Here is an 18,851-nt window from a genome sequence, read left to right as displayed (position 1 = left end):
TTTTTTGCATTTCTACATGTTTTAAGTGATTTCCAACCAAAAAAATAATTTGTTAGAGAAAGAAACAAAAAATTTAGCAACTTTGTTTCAAAAAAATTTTGATTTTATTTGAAAAATATTTGATTTTTTGTTTTTGCATTTCTACTTGTTTTAAGTGATTTCCAACCAAAAAAGAAATTTGTTGGAGAAAAAAAAAATTAGCAACTTTTTTTCAAAAAAATTTCGATTTTATTTGAAACATATTTGAATTTTTGTTTTTGCATTTTTACATGTTTTAAGTGATTCCAACCCAAAAAAAAATTGTTGGAGAAAAAAAAATTAGCAACTTTTTTTCAAAAAAATTTCGATTTTATTTGAAAAATATTTGAATTTTTATTTTTTTTGCATTTCTACATGTTTTAAGTGATTTCCAACCAAAAAAATAATTTGTTAGAGAAAGAAACAAAAAATTTAGCAACTTGGTTTCAAAAAAATTTCGATTTTATTTGAAAAATATTTGAATTTTTGTTTTTGCATTTCTACTTGTTTTAAGTGATTTCCAACCCAAAAAAAAAATTTGTTGGAGAAAAAAAAAATTAGCAACTTTTTTTCAAAAAAATTTCGATTTTATTTGAAACATATTTGAATTTTTGTTTTTGCATTTCTACATGTTTTAAGTGATTTCCAACCAAAAATAAATAAATTTGTTGGAGAAAAAAAAATTTTGCAACTTTTTTTCAAAAAAATTTCGATTTTATTCGAAAAATATTTGAATTTTTTTTTTTTGCATTTCTACATGTTTTAAGTGATCTCCAACCAAAAAAAAACCATCTTTTTTTTCAAAAAAAATTCGATTTTTTTGGGGCATTTCTACATGTGCGTCGATCTAGTTTAGTTTATTCAATCGTGGTTCAGTCGAGTCTGATCCGTTTTGACCTACAATGAATAGGATATCAGGTTCACTTCAGTGACCCAGCAGTATTGGCGGCGGAGGTTTTGCACTCTACCGAGTGCTCCCCCTCGAGTTTTGAAAACGCGTCGCACCGCCTCCCTCCCGCTTTTCCTTCAAAAAGGGTTGGCAGGTATACGCTGGTATACGTGAACCCGTACCGCACGTAATCCTTCGACTATTTCCTTTTCTTACTTGACGTCCTGATCCTGAAAAAAAATGAAGTTCGACTGAAGGCAAATTATAGCAAAATTGCAAGTGTTTCGGAGGGCTTTCACCGAACCCCTGAGACTGGCTCACCGAACCCAAGTAAAGAACCACTGCTCCAGCCGATAATCACGATAAATACACAATCTACCCTCCTCTCTCTCTCTCACCTCCTCCTCTTCTCCTTTCGTACATGGAAAAGGCTTCAGGATCAGTATTATGGGGAGGTGTATTGATATTGCGGTGCACTGTTTACTCGGTCAGGTTTAAATTCCCAAAGGATTATTTTTAAAAGTCTGTCTTTACCGAAGTGTGAGTGGAAATCGCATTAATAGTATTAACACGAAACGACCGTGAGGAAAAGAAACGTCGAACGTTCGCTTCGCTTCACTTTAATTTCCTGGTTCTAATCGTCAGTGAGTGCGTTCGGCGCCATTTTTGAAGCTGAGGTGAGTTTGGCGTTATTTTCGCTTTTTCTGTATTTGTACTTCACGAAGTAGATATAAATTTACATAAATCCTTATGTGCTGTTTGTGCGCACGAGTACATTGTAAAAAAATGTACATTTTCCACTTTTTGAGGCGATACCCGTTTCTTAATTTTAATATCGCATTGAATGCGGAGAGCTCGAATCGCCTGAAATGGAAAATAAAAATAAAGGAGGGATAAAGGGATTTAATGTTCGTATCTTCACCAGGAATGTCAACAAACCGGGTTTCCTCATCATGGGAGGGAGTTCGAAGGCCAATTAACCAGATATTGTGTCACGGAAAAACATAACGGGGGCGACCAGTCATTTTATTGTTTGTTGATTTGGCGTTTTCTTATAAAAACTATTACAATCGAGAGGCGGTTAAATAATCTATTTCATTCAAGAATGAGATAAATTAAGTGTGAAAATAAGAACAGAAATCAGGGGGTTTTCTTGTTCCACCACAGCACCTGCATGAACCGCCCTCCCCCGCTTCCCAAATCCTCCTCCCACCACCTCCTCCCTCCCTCCCCACCACCTCCTTCCTCCTCCCCCCCACCACCTCCTTCCTCTTCCCCCCACCTCCTTCCTCTTCCCCCCACCTCCTTCCTCCTCCCCCCACCACCTCCTTCCTCCTCCCCCCCACCACCTCCCTCCTCTTCCCCCCACCACCTCCTTCCTCTTCCCCCCACCACCTCCTTCCTCTTCCCCCCACCACCTCCTTCCTCTTCCCCCCACCACCTCCTTCCTCTTTCCCCCCCCACCACCTCCTTCCTCTTCCCCCCCACCACCTCCTTCCTCTTCCCCCCACCACCTCCTTCCTCTTCCCCCCACCACCTCCTTCCTCTTCCCCCCACCACCTCCTTCCTCTTCCCCCCACCACCTCCTTCCTCTTCCCCCCCACCACCTCCTTCCTCTTCCCCCCCACCACCTCCTTCCTCTTCCCCCCCACCACCTCCTTCCTCCTCCCCCCACCACCTCCTTCCTCCCTCCTCCCCCCACCACCTCCTTCCTCCCTCCTCCCCCCACCACCTCCTTCCTCCCTCCTCCCCCCACCACCTCCTTCCTCCCTCCTCTCCCCCACCACCTCCTTCCTCCCTCCTCCCCCCACCACCTCCTTCCTCCCTCCTCCCCCCACCACCTCCTTCCTCCCTCCTCCCCCCACCACCTCCTTCCTCCCTCCTTCCTCCCTCCTCCCCCTCACCACCTCCTTCCTCCCTCCTCCCCCCACCACCTCCTTCCTCCCTCCTCTCCCCCCCCACCACCTCCTTCCTCCTCTCCCCCCCACCACCTCCTTAACCCGACACTATTGTGTAAGATTTCTGTGTTTTTGGTGCTGACCCTATATCGATCAATAGCCTGGAGTGTTCCCTCAAAATACAATACGTGTAATTCCACATAATAATGGACATAAAGCATAAAATTTGAAAATGTATTTTTCAAAAGGATTTCTGTTGGACGGTGTTTAGTTAGGTCTGAATTTTCATGATTTATGCGATATTTACTCCGTGGATGATGTCACGTGATTTGGCGGCCATCTTGAAAGAACTGCCTCAACGTCTTCCAACGGTAAGTCATTAACCTCCGCCATCGAAGATCGGAGGTTACTGTTTTCATCCCTTTCTGTTTGTTTGTTTGTTTGTTTTTGTGAACAGTATTACGGAAAAACTCGACGGGTTTCGACGAAACTTGGTGGGGGGATTAGGTATGGTCCAAGGATCATGCCATTCGATTTTGGACCTGGTCCAAAATCCAATATGGCCGCTATGGCGGCCATTTTGAAAAATATTTAAATTTTGTTTTTTTTGCATTTCTACATGTTTTAAGTGATTCCAAACCCCCCCCCCCCCAAAAAAAAAAAAATTGCAACTTTTTTTTTTCAACAAAATTTCGATTTTTTTTTATTTTTTATTTTATTTTTTTTGCATTTCTACATGTTATAAGTGATTTCCAACAAAAAACATGCCAAAATTATAATTGCACTGATTTTGGAACTTCAGGTGGATATACCCATGTAAAATCAATTTCTGTCTCAAGGAATCTAGTTATGACGAATGAATTGAGTATGTAAAAGTAAAGTTGCAAACTATAACTCTGTGAGCACTGTTGACGTCAAATTGATTGAATAGGATATCAGGTTCACTTGATTGACCTAGCAGTATTGGCGGCGGAGGTTTTGCACTCAACCGAGTGCTCCCCCTCTAATTCTGTCTGTTATTTTGTCGAAAATATGGCTATTTGATGAATGTTTTAATCCGAAGTAGTATTCGCTGATGAATATTACTGATTTAGGATCAGGCTGTAACTACTCATCAACATATTTGGTCCATTTCTCTCTGTGCCTATCCATACCTGCCAACCCTACCGATTTAGCCGGTAGACTACCGATTTTCGAGGCTATCTACCGGCTACCGGTTTTTAAAATTCAGGGAATTTTTTTTTTATCCGAGTTACAGAATACGATACTGTACAGCACCTTGCAGTTTACATTTTTCCGTCGTCTATGCACGCGTCTACACCGTTACACGCGTCTGCTATCGTTAAATCTGATTATCCGCCCTTAATTTAGTGATAGCAGACGCGCGTAACCACCTGGTGTCACTCGCATCGCACGGTCGAGTTGACAACAACAAAGCCATTTTTCGCGCGGATGCTTTCACAACAATCACAATGGACATGCCTGAAAAGAAAAGCCACCTTTGCGGTACGACAATGTTTTCAAGGACGAGTGGACAAAAGAACATTCGTAGATCAAGGCATCGCGGAAAGGTACGAAGCACGTGTTCTGTGAGCTGTGCAGGACTGATATATCTGTGTCTCACAGCGGCTACGGAGATATTGCCACTCACATTAAAACAAACAAACACGTGAAAAACGCGAACGTTGTCAAAAGCACGCCCTTGATGAAAATGTTTTTGCCGAAAACACAGACAGCGTTGGCAATAAACGCTGAAGTCCTGTTCCAAGGATTTGTTGTAGAACACAACTTGCCACTAGCCGTTAACGATCACTTTTCAAAACTGGGAGCTGGTGGAGCAACTGCCGCCATCTGTGGTACCAGTGGTCTCAAGAGATGCTCTACTGATGGAATTTTGTCAGTATCAGTCTGCCACCCAGACTGAGCGACCATCTTTTGACCAGCATGATAGAGTGGATGTGTTCTGGTCCTCTATGGAAGGTTTGAAGGATCCAGCCACTGACCAATCAGCTTACCCCAACCTGTGTAGGCTGGCAAAGCACACCCTCCTCATTCCACACAGCAATGCCTATTGCGAATCCCTGTTCAGCATGGTCAAAAAGATTACATCTGACCAACGGAGCACACTTGGACGAGGGAAGGAGGGGCATGCCAATGTGTATCAAGACCACTATGGTATCCGCAACATACTGTGTGGGCTATTGGCAGCCAAGATCAATATCTTTAAGAAAGTTGGCTGCACTTGTTGTAGCTGGAAACCATCAGAGGAGCTCCTGAAAACAGCTAAATCTGCCACCTGCCAGGCACTCAATAATTAGTGAAGCTCTGGACGTTTACAGAATGAGTCCCACAGTCCCAGTGAACTTTACACATTTTGATATTGTAAAGTCACATTGTAAATTATCAGTGTACTGTATTTCTGTGCTTACATTTATTTTTGTACATTATTGTTTAAACTTGGTGTCATGAGTGCACTGAATCACTGGTTATAAAACATGAACTGCAGAACATCAGAGTGACTGGAATGAACTGTACACTTTGTACACTGAATCACTGGTTAATACAAAATGGGCATCAGAGTGACTGGCATGAACTGTACACCTATATACATGGCACATGTATATATGTAGTTCGTTTGAAGATACACAGTGAAATATCAGTGTAATTATTTTGAAGTGGCTACATACAGTACACTTGTACATACATGTAATACATCTGATTCTGGGGTAAATATGTCGTTTTTATTGAGGAAATTGTGTGGTCTAAACTTTAAATGCAGGATAATGTACTATTTTGCCATTTTGGTTACTTGTTTCAAAAATGTCGTGTATTGAAGTGCCAGTGTAATTATTTTGGAAGCTGTTACTTGTTGCACATAATAAATTTGACAAGTAGGCCAGATTTTGCTGTGGTAAATAGTTGATTTTATTGAGGCTATAAAGTGGTCTAAAATGCAGGAGAGTGCACCATTTTTTTCTAAAATTTTCCGGGGGGGGGCATGCCCCTGCGTCGCGCAAAAATCTACCGATTTTTTTTTTTTTTTTTTTTTTTTTTCATTCCAAAAAGGTTGGCAGGTATGCCTATCGATCAACATCAACGAGGCATATGCAAGCAATGAGGCTTATACAAGCTGTTAGACAACCAAATGTTTGCTGATGTATGTAAGAGATTATATAGATATCATAAAATGTGCCCTAGCGTTGACTACCCAATATGTAATCGCATGGGTTACGTCCGTTACATTGCTGAGTTACGTCCGTTACGGTGAACTTTTCAAAATATTTTGACAAACAACAGACAGATCGTATCGTTGGATCGTATCGTATAGAAAGTATGCTACTAATGCTTAGTTTGCTTACCATGAATGAAAAGTATACTACAAATTCGTTATTTCGCAGGATTTAAGAATTGTGCTATGGCCAGTTTTAGTTGTGTCCATTTCGATGTAACGTCCATTACGCCTCTTAAATGTTGATTTTTGCTTTAGTAGTAGACTACACAGTGAGGTTTGTACCAATATCAGAAAGCCATAGAGACTAATTACGATATGTAATAAAGAAACTCTCTGTAATATGGCCAACCTTTTCAAAATTTCAACATTAGTGATGCAATTTTTGTCTCAATGTTACGTCCGTTACGCTGGAATTACCCACACTATATTTTAATGTATCGGTTTCCTTTTATGGCCTTGTTACCTCCACCACCGAGGTGAAGGACATTATGCTTTCACCTCTTTCTGTCTGTCTGTTTGTTTACAGGATATCTCAAAAAGTTGTGGACGGATCCGGATGAAATTTTGTGGACAGGTTGGGTGTGTGAAAAGGACGAACTGTTTAGATTTTGGTGAAGATCCGGATCTGGATCCGGCTACTGGAATTTTTACAGTGATTCTTCACCATTGAGAGATAGGGCCAAAAACGATATACTGTATAGCATGACATTTCAAAAATTTATTGATTGGGCCCGATATGTTCTCGTGAATCAGGCATTACGTGGTGGAGGTATGCGCTCTACCGAGTGCCATTCTAATTATTTATTGTTGTTAATTATGTTTTTTGTTTTTTTTAACTTGGTTTAAAGCAGGAATTGTAGACGTCTGTTGTGTTATCCTTCTTGTGAGTATATGAGGGTTTTTATAACCATTTTCACCCCTTCGTGTTAGTGGCTAAATCCTCCCTCCTTCCCCCACTTCCAAGTAGTTTGTTTGGTGTAAAACTGCCACAGCAATGTTATCCAAACGGAGCTGCCTTCCTGGAAAGCCCCCATCATCCAAGAGACTTCGATGTGATGGTGATGGTGATGTTGCTGATGCTACTGATGATGCTACTGATGCTGCTGAAAATGAATGTTCCTCAATGGTATAAAGATCACTGCAAGTTCATATTGAGGTTTAAAAAAATATTTATTTATTTATTCCTTCATACTCAAAGATTGAGATCCATGAAGGGAAAGAATAATAATTGTTTTCTAACCTGTTTTTTTTGTTGTTGTTTAGGAACCACACAATTCTGGGGTCATCGAATCTATTTACCTTCGGAACTTCATGTGTCATGCTTGCCTGGGGCCGTTCAACTTTGGTTTGCAGGTCAACTTTCTTGTTGGAAACAATGGAAGTAAGTGTCCCTGGGCGTTTGATCACACGTACGCCTTTGTGGGTCCATGATTAGCTGTTACACGTTGGACAGAGTGCGTGCAATAATCATGGCTGCCTACCCTCTTATTGCTCAAGTATCACTCGCTGCTTAGTGGGTTGTTTTGCTGCTTTGATGCAAGGATATAAAGTCGAAAGGATTTGCTCAATCCAATGTGGTCGATCAGTTTTCCTCACATTATTGCTTTATATTGCCTTATTTTTCCCATGATGCATATTCTTTTTGAGGGGTTTGGTCGGGGGGGGGGGGGAATGGAGTTTCAATCGGCATTCCCTTCACTATTATTAACTTGATGATCCCAAATTGTTCATCTTGCCTCTGAGCTGCCTTCATCCTCTGATTACCATAGCAGTGGAGTGCAAGCACAAGCTTGCATCCTTGTGCTGTTTTGATAAGACATTATGGAGGTAAGTGCTTTCAGAGGGAACATTCAATTGATTGCTCTGTTGTGAGCCAATTTGGTTTAAACAAGGATCGACTCCCAGCTTGAAATATAAAGAAGGGAAGGGTAGTAGTCAAATTCAGAAGGGGAACTTGTGGATGAAATAAGGGCATTGACCGTGATTTGGAGGACTTGCAAGGGAGGACTTGCTCCTTGGTGTGAATGGTTCCATATTTTGCACTATTTATTTTAATAGTATTCAAAAAGATAATTCCGTGATGGAACAATACCATTTTTAACGATATTTATGTGTATTTATTGACTGGTGTGAAATTTGAACACAAATTCTCAGAGATTGTTAATTTTTCTACATCATTGAGATCAAATGAACAGTTGATTGACATCTAACGAGGATGGGTGTATATCCATTGCATTTGCATCAAATTTTATATTCGTGTTTCTCTTCCCATTTGCATGATTCAGGTGGAAAAAGTGCCATCTTTACAGCCATTATGATTGCTCTCGGAGGAAAAGCAAGCATTACAAACAGAGGAACTTCCATCAAAAGCTTCATCAAGCATGGCCAGAGGTGAAAGCCCATTGATATTTGTTTTGTTTAATTTATTATGGTTCCCGGAGTTGGGTATTAAGCGTTTAGTCTTGGTGTCCCACTTTTTTGAAGAACAAGCCCAAAGATTTTCATTGGGCTTGGCCGGGATTCAAACCTGGATCCTCTCGCACCTGAAACAAGAGTTTCACCCTGAGACGCCCAAGCCGTATTTGCAAATTTTTGTTTGACCATAAATGTTCACTTTTTTATCACCCACATTTGTAATCTGTGGCAGATCTATTACAATGAGGTTTACCATTCGATTATGACTTTTATAAAAGAAAGAGAGGGGGGCGGGGGGGGGGTGAAGAGTTCATGTTCACTGATGAATGCTGTTTCATTGGAAAATAATGTTTGTTTTAATTCTGAGGCAGAATTGCAAGTGCTACCAATTGGGTAATATTACAAGTTGAAGATATCGGAAACTATCAACGATCTCCGATTGCAGTCCTTTAGTTTTCATGGTTGGGTCAGCTCACTGACCGAATAAAACCGTTCAATGTCCTCGGGTTTATCCGTCCGTCTGTCAACAATTATTATTTTTCGATCTCCTCTTAGACTTCTCGGCCAATTGAGTTCCAACTTGACACGATGATAATACGAGTTGCTCTCGATAGATCGTCTGAGCTCTTTTTCGTATTTTCGCCTCGGGGTCAAGGTTACAGGGTCATCAAGTGCAAAATGACCGATTGGTAGAATGGCCGATAAGGAAGCATCGGATGGCTATCATGCATAATGGGTTTCATAGGGATTATTAAGAAGATTTAATTCGTCCAACTAGTTGGTTTCTCGTTAACTCTGTCGTCTGGCCCTGTTTATTGGGCAACACGAGGTCCGTCTGGCCCTGTTTATTGGGCAACATGAGGTTTGTTGACTTCAACACGGCTTCGCGTGGTTATTTTAAATTCTGTTTTCACTTTTCACACTCGGTTGTATCAAGTTTTGTGAAAATTGAATGTTTATATCCTCTGTCTGTGTGGAATGCATTGCAGCGAGGGGCAGCTTCCATGGGCTTACATTTGTTTCCATGCCATATCACGAGGTTGTCTTAAGTTCTAGTTGATTTCCGTTTTCACTTTTGGGACCTTCTGGTGTAGCTACACGTTTAATGAAGATCATTTTCGTGCAAATCTGCTCAGAAACACACTTTTCATGAGGAAATATATTCAATTCAAATAACCGTGAGTCTCTGGAAGGGACACCACTTGCTTTCCGTTCACTGCTTCACCTCGTAACCTGTCCTCCTGAGGGACTGCTTATTCATAGTGTCTGTGAGATTAATGTTTATATTTTAGATGGTTTGGGGATGTGCTCTACAAGTATCTGAAAGAATTCCAGTGAAAAACGAACGTTTTAAGATTTTGTTAGGATATTTCATCCGACGGCGAACTGGCTGGTCACGTGACGCCGCGCAGACGTGCAGGCAGTGAGTGATTGAGCTTCTCGGTGGCCCGAGGGTCCTTTTTAGTTGGGGTCCAGCTCTGTCCTGGATGCAGCCATTAAATGCACACACTTAGAGTATTTATTTCACGGCCATAAACGCGGGTTTGAAAATTGTATAATGATGTTGAGAATGATTCCGAGGATATGGAGATTTTTGCTTTGAGCGGCCTCACGCATTTATTTTAAATTCAATTTGAATTTTCTTTTCACTTTCCGTAGTCGCGAAAGTTGATTAACACTCGGTTGCATCAAGTTTTGTATCCGAGCTGATCGTCAAACGGGTGTTATAGTAGAGTTCCCACAATAGGGTCCCGTGACCGTTTTTCCGGGACCAAGGTTTGAAGGTTGATTTTAGTCAATTTGAGGGTGCTGATTAAAATGAGCTGTGGTGAACCTTGTGAAAATGTGGGCTAACTCGGCCAGATGTGAATATTCAAAATGGCCACCATGCTACTTCCAGTACAGTCATGCGCCACTTAACGACGGAGTTACGTTCTGAGAAACGCGTTGTGAAGCAACGTCGTCGTTGTGCGAACATAATTTTTTTTTCATTTTCGTTTTTGAACATCGTTTTTGAACATCATTTTCGAACATCGTACTTACACAAACCGAGACACCTAGGCTCTATGGTATAGCCAATTTTCGTTTTCGAACATCGTACTTACACAAACCAAGACACCGAGGCTCTATGGTATAGCTATATGGTTTCCAGGTCAATCACTCGACGTGACCTCTTGCTGGCAATATCAGCAGTGGATTTTGTACGCTTAAGGTCCATGCTGAACAAAACAACACGAGATTAAATCGAGCACACGGAAAAATGATGCAATCAAGAGACGCGGTAAACACGAGATGTACAGTAGAACAATGCTGCGTGACACGGCATGCTGTTTTACAGTAAAAAAAAAATTTTAAGTAGAAAGAGTACACTCTAAAATAACGATAAAAAGTACAGTATAGTAAATACATAAACCAGTAACATCGTTGTTTATTATCATTATCAAGTATTATGTACTGTACAGTGTACATAATTGTACGTGCTATTTTTATACGACTGGCAGCGCTACGTCGGCAACATCACTCTGCGATAGGAATGTTTCAGCTACCTTTTTTTTTTTTATTTTTTTTTTTTTTTTTTCTTCCAGAGCTGGCAGATTGGTCGTATATGCGATCCGTCGTTGCCCGGAACGTCGTTAAGCGGCGCATGAGTGTATATCAAAAATTGCATATCTTTGGTTCTACATGTTTGTTTGTTTGTTTTTTTTTTAATGATTTTTGGGTCAAAATATAAATATATTTTGAAGGTCAAGGATGTCATATATTACCATTCCAGATTGTTATATTTAAGGGTTAAGTCACAAAATATGAAATGTAACTTTTCGGGGTCCAAATCCAAGATTGTCGTCGAGTAACATCTGGAAAATGGTAAAAAATCAATTTTCTTCTCATAATATTATTGGCAGTGAATCTTTCCATGCAAGTAAATGTTTGTTTATATGTGGGAGTGCACAACAAATTGAGACAAGAAGAGAAGGACGCAATCATTGTCTTTATTTTCAGAACATGATGTGTACATAATATCAATTTCTCAACTTTTACACTGTTCAGGTAGGTGATACCATTCTTTTGTATGTCCCTCCTGTACTTTATCTAGAACAGTAATATGATGAAAGAATATCAACATTCCTTCATTTTGTCTGAAGAGCAACAGTGTTTCAATGGAAAATGAAATAAAACATGAATTATCTGAATTCCCGGCAATTGACGCTTTCCCGGTAAGTATTCTTGTAATTTTCATTGACCAAAGTTTGATGTACTGTCCAAACTGTCTTTCTTTTATCTAAGACAGTCATAATAAAATAATATAAACATCTCTTATATTTTGACTGTGGCAATGTTTTTACAGTTGTAAATTAAATGAAATGAAATCTCCATTGAAACACATTCATGTAATCCTTCAGTCACTATCTGAGTCGCTGGCTCCAGAGTCACAAACTTCATCATTACTTTCAGCCTCATCATCGTGCAACAATGTCTGTTCTTGTTCAACCAAGTCATGTCAATTTCTTGGGAGTGCATCATGGGTATACCTCACTGGCACACATCTTCCGTCTTTCATTGTCCATCCATGGTTGGTGGGATTTGGGGGTGCATCCAGCTTGTCATAGTTGAGTTGAATGTAAACTTCGTAGTTAACTCGCGTCACATGCAGATTGTGAGAATCTGGATCAGGTGGGATGCGGGACGTAGACTTGTTTTTCATCTGACCCCACTTCCGTGCTCTGGCTTCACCTGACGTTTTACTGATTGTGTTATTATAGATGTGTCTAATCGTGAATGTGGCCATTTGCTGAAGCACCTCTTGTGTCACTGGAAGTGTTTTGCCAACATCTTTCAAAAGATTGCGTGCCTCCTGAGTTCCTGTTCCTTTTTCATAAACTGTGTTTTTCCCATGTCCATAGAAGCCAGATGTTGTATCGGATCGACTATGGATGTGTAATAGGATTAATATTTCAGCTACATCATCAGAGCAAAGGTCTCTGCAGCTGATGATTTTGTCTTTCCGTTTGATAGCAAGGGTGCCCTCCAGTTGATGTGCAACATATGCAGAAAGAATCACGATATCTGTGTCCTCCGCATCAATCATGACTGTCTCCATTTTTCCTGCTTTTCGGATTTGCAAATAGATGAAGAACAGCATTGTGTCCGCCTCAATGTGACTACATTCAAATTCTTCCATCCTTTCTCCGGAGGAGATGTTCCAACAATTTTGCCTGATGGAGTACACAAAGTCAATTTCTCTGATTCTTTACAAGCTTGGTGAACTCATCCTTTAGAAACTTTTGCAGCCTTTGTTTGTTTCCCTGATTGCTGAACAGCACCTGGAAGTTCTTTGTGGCAGGAAACCTGTCAAAGGGCGGCGAGCTCCTTGTGAGCCAACGGCCATCCATATCTAGTGCCCAACTGTGTCTGCGGACGTCCTCCTGCAGTTGGGTTACTTTTTTATGAGGAGGTTGGTGGCAGGATTTGCACTCCGGCCACCGTAAAACCCTTAATTCCGCAAAACGCAAAAAAAATCTGAAAACCCGCTCTGTGGGAGTACCTCCTGTGCAGCTTCCCTTCGCAGGGCAGCTCACCGGATGACGGGATTGGGGCAAAGCCTTCGGGACCCCCAATTTTTGATGATTGGAGGGAAACCACAGGGTAACATCCCTGGGTCAGATTGCGGGAGAGTGTGTCGGAGTAGTGCTGAGGTGTCGTCCACCAGACGGCGGTCTCCTTGGGTTAACCTGTGGCGGTCCCTTCGGGTGGGTGCCTGGAATGTCCTATCCCTAAGAGAGAATGATCACCTGTCTCTGTTATCATCTGAGCTCAAGCGTTTGGACATCGGGATTGCAGCTCTCTCTGAGGTTCAGAGACCGGATTGCGGAGAGATCATGGCGGGAGGTTACACCTACTATTGGTCTGGTCGCTCTGATGGTTACCATACCCAAGGAGTTGCTGTAGCTGTGTCCAATAAGCTGACCCCAATGATAATTGAGGAAACACCGGTCAACGAGCGTATTATGAGATTAAGGATTCGTCACTCCTTAGGTTTTCACATTTCCCTGGTCTCTGTTTATGCTCCGACTGAGGTGAGTGATCTCACCGTGAAGGATGCATTCTACGCCATGCTCGAGTCTGTGGTTGATCAGTGCCCCAGACGAGATACACTTCCAGTCTTGGGGGATTTCAATGCTTCGACTGGAACTGATAGGGATGATTATGAGGTGTGTGTTGGTCTCCATGGGTCAGGAACTATGAACCAGAATAGCACTAAGTTCCTTGACTTTGCAAGAAGTCATGGACTAAGGGTGGCTGGTTCATGGTTTCAGCGCACACAATCTCATCGCTGGACTTGGTATTCCAACGCTGGCGGTGTGGCAAAGGAGATTGACCATGTCCTCGTTGACGGTCATTGGAGGATGATCCAGAACTGCAGGGTCTACCGGAGTGATCAGTTCCTCAATACTGACCACAGACTTGTTGTAGCAACTCTAAAGCTGCACCTTAAATCCTGGAGAATGGTACCATCCCAGCCGAGGCTGGATGTTGGCAAGCTCAGGGATGAGAGAGTAGCTGAGGAGTTTGCGAACAGGCTGAGTGGACACTTGGGGGGGTCTGGGTGCTTTGGGGGGTCCTGAAGAGTTGTGGAGTGCCTTCAAGACCACCGTCCTTGATGTTGCCGGTGGATGTCTTGGAACTCACCGCAGGGCAAAGAAGAATTTTGTCTCTCAAGGGACACTGGATACCATTGACCAGTCGCAGGGCCAGGCTGAATGGCAGAGCTGAGCTGTTCAGGAAGCTGAGGCGTAAAACTGTACGTGCACTGAGGGTGGACAAGGAGGCCTATGTGCGAGGAATCTGTGAGGGGGTAGAGCATCACCTGTGGACAGGTGATTCTCGTCCCGCTTACAGGGGAATTCGCGCATTGCGTTCATCCAAGCCCATCCCTCGGAGCACTGCAGTTAGAGCAGAGAGTGGTAGGCTCTTGACAGAGGAGTCTGAAGTGAAGGCCCGCTGGGCCGGTTACTTTGAGCGGTTGTACCAGGCTGATCCCCCAGCTGTCGAGTTGGACGTCAAGGGTGTTACAATCCCTGTTGCTGACCCTCGAATCAACTGTGGTCCACCTTCGCTTGTGGAAACACGGGCTGTGGTGAACCAGTTGAAACGGGGCAAAGCTCCAGGGATCTGTGGCATCCATGCTGAACTTCTCAAGGCTGGAGGAAATGCTGCACTCGTGTCGTTGCATGCAGTTTTGTGCTCTGCCTGGAACACAGGCATCATCCCAACTGATTGGAAGAGGGGCCTTGTTGTTCCTCTCTGGAAAGGGAAGGGTCATCGCCAAGACTGCAACAACTACCGAGGGGTGACGCTGCTCTCAGTGCCGGGCAAGGTCTTTGCTCGGATAATTCTTGATAGGGTTCGCCACCATCTGCTTGAGCACCAGCGTCCAGAGCAGTCAGGCTTTACACCAAAGAGGTCAACGATTGACCGTATCCTTGCTCTTCGTGTCCTCACCGAACGCAGGCGAGAGTTTCGGCAGGGGCTGCTTGCAGCCTATGTTGATCTCTGTAAAGCGTTCGATTCAGTGACTCGGGATGTCCTCTGGAGGATTATTGGTCTTCGTGGGGTGCCACCAAAACTGATCGATCTGATGTCTGAACGCTACTCTGGTACTGAGAGTGCTGTGAAGTGTGGTGGTACCATCTCTGACTTATTTACAGTTGTTACTGGAGTTTGTCAGGGGTGTGTACTGACCTCCACACTTTTCAGCACTTGTATGGACTGGATTTTAGGGAGGATGTCGGAGAGATCAAGCTGCGGTGCATCGTTTGGGAATGTCAAGATCTCGGACCTTGATTTTGCAGATGATGCAGTCATCTTTGCGGAGACTTTGGATATCCTTTTGAGGGCCCTCGAGGTGCTGAATGAGGAGTCGGAGCCGCTGGGATTACGGGTTTCTTGGGTCAAAACTAAGATCCAGGCTTTCGGTGACATCTTGGATGCTGCTGTCCTGTCTGTGTCCATTTGTGGTGAGGATGTTGAGGTTGTGGAGAGATTCACTTACCTTGGCAGTGATATTCATGTGTCTGCTGGCTGTAAGTCAGAGGTCAATAGACGTCTGGGTTGGGCCTGGGGAGTCATGGATTCACTGGATCATGGGGTGTGGGGCTGCCGTTACCTGTGCGGGAGGACGAAAGTCCGAGTCTTCAGGTCCTTGGTACTTCCATTCTTGCTCTATGGATGCGAGACTTGGACTCTGACCAAGGATCTGAGACGGAGACTTGATTCCTTTGGTACCAGGTCTCTTCGGAGAATCCTTGGCTATCGCTGGTCGAATTTTGTGTCCAACGAGTGGTTGCTGAGAGAGACTCGGATGAGATTTGTAACCTGCATAGTCCGTGAGCGTCAGGTGCGGCTGTATGGGCATGTGGCTCGTTTTCCTGACGCTGATCCTGCTCACCAGATTCTTTCAGCGAGGGAGTCTCATGAGTGGAGGAGGCCAGTGGGCCGACCACGTGCCTCGTGGTTGCAGCAGGTTGACCATCATCTCAAGGAGATGGGGATGGGCCTGGCATCTGCCTGGGGAATGGCCAAACGGAGGCCCCTGGAGTACCGGCGGAAAGTGGACGCAGCGACTCGCTGTTCTGGCACATGCTCCCATACCTGACCCTGACCTATCTGATGTTTTCATGTACACATTTCTGGACCCATCTCTATATGCTGTCGTGGATTTACGACGCTCATGCTGACTGTCTTTGATGGAATTTTTCACACCATAGGCATAATTTACAAAAACAATCTGGCTTGCATTTGGATGCCTTCTGCGAATAACGGAAAAAAAGCTTTTCAGCATAATCTCTCCACGTGAGGGCAGACCCATCAACTTTCTCACGATCTTCTGCAGTTGGGGCCGATAATCTCCACAGGAAACCCATATCGACTCGGGCAATGTACTGATCTGGAAAAGGTTCGACAGGCTGCATGTTTAATTTCTCAACTAACTTTGATTTTTGCACTTTCTTCGTGGTACCGTTGATGTTAAATATGGGTAAACACTCGTATGTCACGTGAAATTCCATCACCTGTGTGAGAGTAAACTTCTCTTCACCAGATTCTGCCAGCCAAATTAACGATGCCATTGCTCTTTTTTCCATAGCATCTGTCTTTGTCACTTTTCCTGAGACCGAATCCCCAGTTACAGGAGGTTTGCTGAAAGTGTATCTTGAACATCTGTGTATCGTCGCATCAAATGGTGTGTTCTGTGAAAACATTCGTTCTCTGAAGAATTGAGTCACTCTTGTTTCACCATCTTCGTGAGCACTTTCAAAATCACGTACCAGGTCACCTGAGGCGACAACACCGGATACCAGAGCTCTCAGTTGTGGTTTATCCAAGTCAAATGGGTCACAGTTAAACTCAGTGATGCAACTGTCTAGGTCTTGGACAACCTGTTCGTCAATCTTCAGACTACTGGGGTATTCTCAATATGCTTCAGAGCAGAGGTCTTCATCTGTGCCATTGTGTGAAGAGCTGCCCTTACTCTGTTGACTGAGTTCACGTTCCTCGTAGTAGTTAACAGCATCTTCCTTCTCATTCCGCAGAATTTTCAGCCATCCAGCCTTCATCTTGGAACCTTTGTTCATTGTCATTTCAATCCAGAGGTCTCGAGGCAAACACGAATATGGCCTGCCAGTCATTAATTGTGCAAACAATCCATCTCGTAGGTATCTGGCCTTTTCCTCGGGAAGACTACTTACTTCAAGCCAGAATTCCACAAGCCAGCGAGCATACCGGTCATTGTCGTAGACATGGAGCCATGGCATCATCATTCGCAATGAAGCCTTGAATTCATCTCAGTTCCTTGTTTTCACTGCATGGATATTCAGCATCAGAACTTATACCATGGACATGAAACTCAACCAATACTTAACCATGGAACTGTTAGATGACTCGGCGCTCTGGGACACTTGTTCCACGAAGGACACAATATCTGGGTGAGATTCCAACTCTGAGTAGACTTCCTGCTTTTGCTCTGGAGTTGTGGAGGATTCCTGAAGTATGGCAATCTTCTCCTTTGTATTTTCAGACAGGGACACCCCATCCTGCATGCCTTCTCTGATCATCCGTCGACTCAGAGCTTCATACATCAACCGAAGACATCTGATGTTACGTTTGTAGTGTTTCCCACGTAGTGCCTTCTCTACTGAACCTTCAGCAATGGCCTGTGCAGCAACCAGTATGTCAGACAAGCCAGAACCATCAAACCGTTTATAAATGGCAGACATGAATGAGCACTGTGTGGAAAGGCCCAATAAATGGCACAATGTCTTTGAAGGCTTCAGGATTTTCATTACTCAGTTGCACCATAAGTGCATAAACTGGTTGATCACCAACTAGCAAAAGAAAGGGCATTCTTTTTTTTCTCAGCTGCAGCAACCATCCTGCACATCACTTCATGGACTACAGATTTGTGTGGAGGCTTGGGAAATGTTAAGAAATAGTATGGTTTGCTCTTTTTCACATGTTGCTGCACAGTAACCTGAAACCCACCAAATGCACCAGTTATTTGTTCATCAGCAGGCATGTTTGCTTGGTCATCTGCACGACGCACCAAAGCATGGATGACACCCCTCTGTCTCTGTGCATCTGTGTTCTGACAACTAATATCAATCTCTGGACGAGGAGCTGCTTGTTCATGTTTCACTGTTTTATTGGGCTGAACAACATATTGCTCCAGGCACAAACGTTTCAGGTCTTCTGAACTTGTGGGCAATGGTCGCATGTCTCTTTCTGCATCTCGTAGAGTTACTTCCAGGTTCTGAGGTTGCACAAACATCACATTGGTGCGGTGTGACGTATCAGCGCCTGTCAGTGTGTCTTCACAGAAGTCGTCATTGTCAAGAATGCCAATTCCAGGAATATTCTCTGCAAGCTCTACTGGACATACATCATTTTTTTCAAGGTCATGTTTTGCCCATGAATCAGAGTTGAAGAACAGATTTATGGCTGATTCCGAGGGAGAACTTTTTGAGGATGTCCAGAATCTCTCGACTTCGGGTCAGTCCATGCAGTGTCACTGACAGCTGTGTTTGAAATGCAGAGCTTTTTCCTGTGATGTATGACAAAAGCAGCGAGGCAAATGCATGAACCATAGGATCTCTGCTGCTTTCTTCAAAGTTCTGCTTCTGTGGGGTTTTCAACCATGCCAGAAACTTCAAAATCATGTCATTTGGGGCCTGTGGTGTCTCCAATTCCTTGACACTTGGTGGCTATGCCATTTCAGGAATACTAGCAAGAGCATCTTTCATGCGTCAAGCAACATTGTTGAGCAGCTGATCATCACTGACACCCAATGAATAAATGGCTGCTTCAGTGTAGCTGCCACCAGCTGATGTATCATATACTAGTGTAC

The 18,851-nt window shown here is 43.3% G+C and overlaps 1 protein-coding gene across 9 annotated transcripts in view; it reads left to right on the top strand.

The window, feature by feature from the left end:
- Positions 1-1,479: 1,479 nt before the first annotated feature.
- Positions 1,480-18,851, top strand: part of SMC6 (structural maintenance of chromosomes 6) — a 157,237-nt gene continuing 139,865 nt past the window's right edge. For 2 of the 9 annotated variants that reach the window (XM_085846627.1, XM_085846626.1), the window contains exons 1-2: positions 7,301-7,418; positions 8,323-8,428. In XM_085846627.1, the coding sequence (XP_085702753.1) occupies positions 8,419-8,428 (10 nt within the window). In that variant the 5' untranslated portion in view covers positions 7,301-7,418; positions 8,323-8,418. Of the gene's footprint in view, positions 1,585-3,592; positions 7,194-7,300; positions 7,419-8,322; positions 8,429-11,546; positions 11,668-18,851 lie in introns of those variants that run through there. The other 7 variants (XM_085846620.1, XM_085846621.1, XM_085846622.1 and 4 more) reach the window with 7 other exon arrangements.

This window comes from Eptatretus burgeri, chromosome 11 (assembly GCF_056783735.1).
Source record: "Eptatretus burgeri isolate ZD-2024b chromosome 11, Ebu_testis_v1, whole genome shotgun sequence".
In the NCBI taxonomy this organism is placed as follows: domain Eukaryota; kingdom Metazoa; phylum Chordata; class Myxini; order Myxiniformes; family Myxinidae; genus Eptatretus; species Eptatretus burgeri.
This window is presented reverse-complemented; position numbering and strand designations above follow the sequence as displayed.